This window comes from Microtus ochrogaster, linkage group LG4 (assembly GCF_000317375.1).
Source record: "Microtus ochrogaster isolate Prairie Vole_2 linkage group LG4, MicOch1.0, whole genome shotgun sequence".
NCBI classification, from domain to species: Eukaryota; Metazoa; Chordata; class Mammalia; order Rodentia; family Cricetidae; genus Microtus; species Microtus ochrogaster.
Window position 1 is genome coordinate 35,639,646 of NC_022030.1, and position 8,498 is coordinate 35,648,143.

General features: G+C 52.2%; 1 protein-coding gene across 1 annotated transcript in view; it reads right to left on the minus strand.

The window, feature by feature from the left end:
* Window positions 1-431: 431 nt before the first annotated feature.
* Window positions 432-8,498, minus strand: part of Capn10 (calpain 10) — a 13,480-nt gene continuing 5,413 nt past the window's right edge. Inside the window, exons 3-12 of the mRNA XM_005361386.2 lie at window positions 8,005-8,201; window positions 7,011-7,228; window positions 4,920-5,061; window positions 4,015-4,181; window positions 3,571-3,833; window positions 2,643-2,845; window positions 2,238-2,499; window positions 1,342-1,541; window positions 1,079-1,124; window positions 432-813 (exon numbers count right to left, since the gene is read on the minus strand). Of these exons, the coding sequence (XP_005361443.1) occupies window positions 784-813; window positions 1,079-1,124; window positions 1,342-1,541; window positions 2,238-2,499; window positions 2,643-2,845; window positions 3,571-3,833; window positions 4,015-4,181; window positions 4,920-5,061; window positions 7,011-7,228; window positions 8,005-8,201 (1,728 nt within the window). The 3' untranslated portion in view covers window positions 432-783. The remainder of the gene's footprint in view (window positions 814-1,078; window positions 1,125-1,341; window positions 1,542-2,237; window positions 2,500-2,642; window positions 2,846-3,570; window positions 3,834-4,014; window positions 4,182-4,919; window positions 5,062-7,010; window positions 7,229-8,004; window positions 8,202-8,498) is intronic.

Sequence of the window (8,498 nt, forward strand, 5' to 3'; positions counted from 1 at the left end):
CCTCCATGGCTGGGTACTAGGCAGGTAGGCTGTTCAGGTATCCAACAGGCCTGTGGGATGACCTATGTTGACAAAGCCTGCCACAGTAGGACACAAGAGTGGCAGTTTGTAACAGTCCAGCAAAGATTAGCTTGTGCAAGTCCAGGAGGCACACTCATCGCAGCCATCCCAACCCCAATTATCGAACTGGGACTGACTTAAGGAAGTGATCAATACCCTTAGCACATCACTGGAATTGAGTATCACACAGGCACAGATCGCAGCTCAGGAAGGCCAAAGTAGGATGCTAAAACTATGCCGAAATCTTTCACTTTCAATTCCCTACCTCCTCCAGAGCCCATGCTGCCTGCCCTCACCCCCTGGCACCTCCCAGTTGTGCAGCCGACTACTAGGATGCTAATTTGACCTTGAGCTTTGTGAAACAAGACCAATTCATAAATTACTCATGTTTATTTATAAAGCCATTCCTAAAAATATTTCAAGTAGTAAATAGTTTTCAACATTTGTCACCAGCTGCCTGCCTGGTGTAAGGCTCCTGACGTCAAGAAGGGCATGAGGGTTCTGCAGAGCCTTTCCTGGCAGGCCTGGGCACCAGGAATCTCCTGGTCTTCACTGAGGAATGAAGATGTCACTTGGGAGTCCTAGTCCACTAGAGCACCCACTGGACTCCGAGATGTCTTCTATCCAGGACAAAGCACCCTACTTTCTCCTCCGGATCCACAGGCAGCCCTAGGCTCACAGCTGGCTGGAGATGTGCCTACATGCTGAGTCAGGGAGCAGCAGTCAGGCTTTCATTACTGCCATGAAGGAGACCTGCAGGGAGAGAAGGTAAGGTTGGGCCCTGCCCTCTGCTCCCCACTGTCCTTCTAAATACCTGAGAACAAGGAGCAGTCTCAGCTCCCAAATCCCTGAAAGCTCTGCCTTGTGACTCTTTATGAGGGGGTCACAGCACTTTATATGTCAGATAGAGGCCACTTGCAGCAAGGCTACTGGGAGGAGGATGAGGGAATTAAGACCCCAGACCACCAAGGAGACATAGGTAGGTGAACCAAGCTAGGCAAGGGTACTGCATACAAACCTCCTGGAGTAGCTGGCCCAGCATCTCCTGGCTGTGAATGGACTGCCTGTGGAAAGAATGTCAGGTCAGCCCTAAGCCTGCCTTACACACCTCCCACCAGACCCAGGCCCTATCCCAGGCTTAGACCAGCAAGGAGTCCCAAAGCCCATAGGAGTCTCAGAGCCCTCTTGGCTCTGCCAGAAAGGCAGGAGTGTGGGCACGTGGGTCAAACAGGAGACTCACATGGAAGAAAGCACTACAGTGCTAAGGACCTGGAGTCCTACCTGTCTATTCTGGTTGCTATGGTCACTGTGAAGGTACCCTCTGTATCTGGCAGGTAGGTGGAGGGCACAACCCTGTAGGTCCCCACTGACAGGAGGCAGAGGCGGCTCACTTCCTGGGCATAGCGATGCGGTACACAGCTTAGCAACGGCTCCTGAAGCAGCAGGGAACATGCACTCTGGTTCTCACCATCTGCGGGAACCTGGGGCAACAGTGCAATCAGCATGGAGGCCTACACAGGATGGCATGATGTGCTCTCCCTCTGAACAGTACCAGCTGAGGACTAACACCCAGGGTCAGCTGGAGTAGCTGATGTTCTCAGTCCTTGAGCTATTTATTAAACCCCTTTGCCATGGACAAAAGCCATGGAGCCATGCCACATTTGCCAGAGGCCCTGTCAGAGCTCCAGGTGGCCTGACTCAAGACTCCAAGAGTTCAGCTTTTTGTGATGTACTGACACCCTCAACAGAACCTTCTTAATGCGAAGTTCCTTTTCTCTCCTCCCCATGTCACCTGCAATCCAGGCATGCATGCTTCCACCCACCACAATGAATCCTGATGCAGCCCAACACACACTTAGCCAATGCTCACTGGGAAGTGAGGCCCCAAAATGAACAAAGCCTCATAGGAGGGAAGCCTCATTATTGCCATCATGGAATCTGTAGCCTATGACCCTGAACCTCTAGCATATTACCTCTCTCTCCTCCCATTTCTCCAACTCAAACTTTACTAAGTGTGTTCCCTGGTCTGGTTTCAGAGCCAGGGGAACCCAGCAAATATGGACTCTGTAAACTCCAAGTGAGTCTTTCTTGAGGCCAGTCAGCTGGACTAACAGGCTCAAATGACAGAATTCAGCCCCTGTGTCACAGCAGCTGGCCTCTCCTGGAACCTGGCTCACCTGAAAGATGTGGAAACCAATGGGGTGAAGCTGGCTGTCACTGAGTCGGCAGTGTTGGTGTAGGGTGATGCGGATGTAGCGGGGACCAGAACCCTCAGGAACGGAGAAGGGGAGGCAGGGATTGCAGGGGTAAGAGGCAAAGTTCCTGCTGCCCCCGGCTGTCTGGCCAGCTCTCCAGCAGCCCCGCAGCTGCACAGTCTCCCACTCGCCTGCAGGCAGGGCTGTTCCAGGTGATGAAGCCTTGGTGGCCAGCCTGACAGCACTGATGGAAAGACAAGCACAGAAGGCAATGGCAGCCTTGTCCAGAGGAACCTGCCCAAGTCCTACCCTCACACTGAGTGCACCCCTGCTCCTTGCCAGGCCTCAGCCCAGCTGAAGGAAGCCCAGCTAGCACTGGCTCCTCACCTGAGGGAGATTTTCCCAGTGGAGAAGACTCGCAGCAGGAACTGCCCTGACACATCCTTCAAGAAGGTGCTAGGGACGGCCAGGTAGTAGCCTGGGGAGAGCTGACAGCGCAAGTGGACCTCACGGTCATAGGCATGGCATGCAGTACCAGCTACCGGGGGTGAAGACAGGACTCTGGGCAAGCTGACCTTCCGCTTCTCTACCTGCATGATCAGACACAGAAGACTCTAAGGAGACTCACATTAATACACTGGGCCTCTGCCTCTCTGCTCCTCACCACTCAGGCAATGAATGCTCCCAGGAGACAGCCCATAATATCCACCCTTTTAAGTCAGGGCTCAAAATACTCAGGGCTTCCCTCAAAGGTGCATAACAGACAAATCTAGTACTATGTTCAAAATGGCCCATGGCTAGTGCAGCCTGGGGAATGCTGGAGAAGGTACTTTCCAGCAACTTTTGTACAGGAGGAAACGACCATGAGGTAGGTCACACTTGTAAAGGAACCATGAACGAAAGGCAGCCACTGAGTAAGCAAGTGGCAACTCCTCAGTGACCCGTTCTAGGAAACAGATACTAGTTCACCAAACCGACCAAACAATGTGTGTCTGAGATACACAATAAAACAACCCTGCACACGTATAGGTTGTAAGGGAGGAGCCAGGGGAAGGTAGCTAGGCTGGAGTACACAAGGCAAGCAGCAACCCTAGTATAATGGGAAACTTCCTTCGGGGAAGATGGGATTGTAGTCATCAGGCTAGCCTCCACCTCAGGGGTGGGATGGGCAGGCTTCGAATCAGTTGCATCAGCCGGTGGTACCTCAGAGGTGCCTGCGGCCAGAGGACGTGGGAAAAGGACAGGCGCTGCTAGGGACCCAGGCCTCCAATATGGCTGCCTGCCTTTCCACCATGAGACCAGTAGATGGAGTTACCTTCCAGATGTGCAGGCCCACAGCCTGGTAGTCCTTGCCGGGGAGAGTCACTGGCACAGGACCGGCACCCACCAGTGCCCGGGTCTGGCCCTCGAAGCACCTCCGGGGTCTCTGAAGGACAGCCACACACACTTCACTGGGTTCCAAGAGCCGTAACCAGAACTTGGGATTGCAGGGAAAGCAACTGTTGTTCCGGCAGCCTCCAGCTGACTGCCCTATGACCCAGGCGCCAGGCAGTGCCCGTGTGTGACACAGCACCTTCTCTAGTGGGAGAGCACACGAGTCAGCTGTGACAGGACCTTGCTGGCTAAGCTACATCCACAGGCCAAAGCAAGCACAAATGTGGCAGTCAGCCCACCCTCTAGGATCCCATCTGTTCCCCTTCTAAAGGTCCTCAGTCCATGAGGCAGAAAGGGCTGGTGTGCCAGCCTGTGAGGGTCCTACCTGTGTAGAGACTCTGTAGGTGGCCAGCCTCTGTAACGGGGTAGCCAACAGTGACCTCGTCAAATTCCCTGAGGAACTCCTCTTCCTCCACCCAGAATTCTCCTTCCTGGAGTTGGGCCAGCATCTCGGACGCCTCAGCTGGCTCTACCTGGTTCCATCCTTCACCCCTGCAGAAAATCCCATTTCAGTACAAGTTCAAGGTGGAATATCAACAGACAAACAGGGAAGTGGAACCCTGGTGGGTGGAGAGCCCCAAGTTCCCGCCAAACCCTGGATGGCCAGCGGCACAGGACTCCCTTGCTAGAAGTGACCTATAGAAAGTGCCTTCTCTGTGCTGACTGTCCATCAGAACCCCTCTTTCCCAGGGGGACCCCACGTCTGAGAACTTGCCTTCTTTTAAGGCCCTCACACCTGAGCCCGGCCTCTCCGGTCTCTGAAGGAGAGAGTAGAGTGCTACCCTGCTTAGCAGCAGCACCTGACCCAGCCTGGGCACAGAGGGGAGTTGGGATCCAAGAGCCTTGGAGCTCCCAGGCCTCAAGGGGATCCTGGCTTAGTTGGGTCTTAAAACTGAGCTGAGGACTTTATCTGAGGGCCACCCTCAAAGCCATACTCACCAAAACCCCAGGCCAGGCATTCACTATCCTATGGGTACCCAAGATAAAGCATCATAGAATAAATAAATAAATAAACAAACAAACAAATAAAACTGTAGGGCCCCAGTCTTCCAAGACCTAGACAAAACAAGGGGATGCACAGACAGGTGCTGGGTAAGCTCTGCCATAAGAAAGCAAGCACTATCCTGGCAGCTGGATATGAGCACAAACCAGGCCAGATGGGCACTGCGGCATGAATGCCCTCAGAGCATCAACCCCTCCTCACACATGCAGCCCCCACCTGGTACTCACCCCTCTCTCCAGAGGCCCTGCCAACAACGTCGGCCCCAAGGGTTGTGAATTCGCAACAGGAGGATACCCTGGCCAGTCCGACTCCATAGCTCCCGCAGATCTGAGATGATGAAGGCATGGAACTCCCCGAGCTCCCTGGCACCTGTGGGACCAGGTCAGTCATGTGCAGGGCTAGCATTACCATGCCCCAAACTGGATAGGACAAATAGATCCTTGCTTTCTTGCCTGTGGGAGATGGTCTCCACAGAGTTAAGGAGCTCTGTTCCTAAACACAGGCCAGCTACATGCTGTGTTCACTGGCATTCTGTGCCAGGAAAGGCCAACAGCTGGGCTCTGGCTCACTGCCACCAAGGACTGTTGCTTCACACAATACTCCTTCCTCTGGGTCTCAATTTTCACCACGGGTGCCAGTGCAGAGCCAGCTATCAAGTATGAAACCATTATTGTCACCGACATACCTAAGATAATCAATGGCTAAAAGAAGCCTCCCCTAGGCAAAGCCAGATGGAGAAGGAACACGTGAACCAGAAGTCAACACTGAGGACTTGAGGCCAAAAGGAATTCTACCTGGCCAGAGACCACAAAACAAAGGGCCCTTATGTGAAAGATAAGAAGTGCTATTCCAGGGAGGGTGGCAGCCAGAGAAGGCAGGAGGACCATGACCACAGCTCTACTCCTAAAGGCTCTGCAGCTATCATTCTTGGTGTCCCTCTCAACCCCAGCCCTTCAGGCTTCAGGAGCCCCAGCAGCTCTTTGCCAGGGAGAGGGGTTCCCCAAAACCAGAAGTGTCAAGAATCAGCCATCCCACTCAGAGTCACCCAGCATCAACAGTTCCAAGGAGCTGATGGTCAAGGAGGGAGGTTTAGGGAGCCAGCGTGAGCCACAGTGAACACATACCCTGCTGAGGGGATCCCAGCCTTGCCAACTCTTCCCTGTTGGACTGGCCAGGGTGATTACCAACAAGTTCTGGGTTATTTTGATAGTCATACTTAATTATTTACGTGTGTATACATGTGTGTACGTGAGGGGGTGTATGCATATACACGTGTACAGGCCAAAGATAGCCTTGGCGTTGTTCCTCAGGAGCTGCCCACCTTATTTTTTGAGACAGAGTCTCTCACTGGGACCTGGAGCTCACGGACTCAACTAGGGTGGATGGACACCAAGCCCCAGGCATCCTCCTGTCTCCACCTCCTCAGAGTTGGAATTCTAAGTATCCATTGGCATGCCTGGCCTTTGACCTGGGTGTTGAATATCCAACTGGGGTCCTCAGGCTGTGCAGCAAACACTTGACTGACTGAGCTATCTCCTAGCACCTGAGGTCCCTATTCTTAAACCAGTTATAGAAAATGCTCTGAAATGTGAATAGTAAATTATAAAGGTGTTCACTACAGTATTATTATTATCAGAAAATCTAGTCGGGCATTATACTGACAGCGGTCTCAACATTTGTGCATCAGAGGCAGGAGACCTACTTTAGTTCTAAGCAAGCATGATTCCCCCCAAAACAATACAACAACAACAACAACAACAACAAAACAAAAAAGGATCTGAACTATCCAACATTGCTGGAAGGATCAAGAAAATCACAGCAAGTCAGCAATGGAGGAAGATACTCCAAAGTTTACATAATAACATAGAAAGTGTATACGACAAAAAAAAGACAAGGTTGTATACACAGGAGAAAATTCAAAAAGGGTACTAAAGAATTGCAAGTAGCTTACAGTAGTTTTATTTGGGTGACCTTTTCTTTCTTCTTATTTTTGTATACAAACTTTCCTTCATGAACCTAAATATGTCAGTACAATAGAAAATGGTTTTGGACTTTGGTTGGTTGGTCACCAGCTGGTCAGGGAGGATGGCGTGGTCAGCTTAGACACTGTTTCTGCTACTGCTCCTAAGCTGTCTAGGAGCAACAGGGGATCTAAATTAGCTCCTGCCTTGCTCTAGGTGAAAGAACTTCTCTAGACGGTCACCTCTCTCTAAAGGAGGGACAATAGACACACACAAACCCAAGACAGCCCTCTTGGGGACAGACTTCCTTCTCTATAACAAGCTCATGGTGAAAAAAGTTATGGCCACAGGCTGTACCTGCTCTGGGGCTGAGTATAGAGCAGCTGATCAGACACTGGTCCTTCAGGCGGAGCAGCTGCCGACAAGTCCTTTGCTCTCGGCCACTGGGTCTGTCCTGCTGGCCACTGGCTTCCACTATGTCTTTCAGGCTCCACCTTTCTGCCAGGCTTCCAGTGAGATCCACCAGGGCATCTGCCACCTGCCCTGCCCACAGGTGCTCATAGGATCCATGGACCCTGGAAATCACAAGCATAGGAGGTATATAATATAAGCCTTGCTACTGGGGGCTTCCTGCTGCTCCTATTCCCACAATCCATCACATCTCCAAAGCACCTTCCAGCCACCCTTTCACTGCACCTGGATTGCTCCTCTGCTTCGTATCACATCTTCACTCATCTATTAATGTCAAATCTGCTATGGCCCTGCTGTTCTCTGCCCAGGTTCAGACCCATTCTTCTCTAGTGTGAGCAGCAAAGGACAAGACAAGGGGCCCTAGAGGCTCCATCTCTGAAGCTCAAACTCCTCTGCCCCAATATCGATATTCTGCTAGCCCTGAGTACCTCTGCTCAGACACTGCCCATAAGCCAGCCTCCCTTAGAAGCCTAACACTATGTAGGAGGAACAGCTTTTAACTGGGGACTGCAGTGACAGCAGGACTGTGATAAGCAAGTGTTGCTCCACACCAGGCTCCTAACTCCCCTAAAACTGGCAACGAACCACTTGTCCTGAATGTTCAGAAACATACATGGGGGCATCTTTGTGCTGGGACTGAGGAATGAGGAGGACCTCTCAGCAGAGTGCTGGGAAATATGGGAAGGAAGAGTGAGCAGGGAGGGGAAACCATAGTCCAAAAAGCAGAGTGTCCATGCCAAGACCCACAGGACTGGCTGCCAGACCCTGAGGACTGCATAGTGCTCTGTAGCCCAGGGAAGAGGAGATGGGCCTCTGGGGACAGTCTGACTACTGATGCCACCCAGCCTGGCTGGCCCTGCCACTTCTATACCATACGTACTTAGCATATGCCTTTTCCAGTAAGGGAAGCCAGAAAACATCCTCTCTCTGGCACCGGGAGAAGCAGAGTCTCCCAGCAAGGCAAGGCAGACGGTCATCTATGGTAACCTCCTCCCAGTGTCCAAACTGCCAAATTCGACAGGTGAAGAAACCGCGATACTTCTGGTCAGACCAGCTTGGCTGTCCCGGAGGGAAAACCTAACATGCACAAGGAGAGGCCAAACACACAGTATGAGATCAGCTTTGGTGAGCTCCTGAGCATCCCAACAGAAGCACTGCAGACATCTGATGGGCCAGTTGAGGGACCACCATCACCTGTGCTCCTCAGCACCCCAATGGAACACTGCAGAGCCTGATAGGCCAGCTGAGGGACCACCAAACACCTGTGCTCCTCAGCATTCCAACAGAAGCACTGCAGAACCTGATAGGCCAGCTGAGGGACCACTAAACACCTGTGCTCCTCAGCATCCCAACAGAAGCACTGCAGAACCTGAT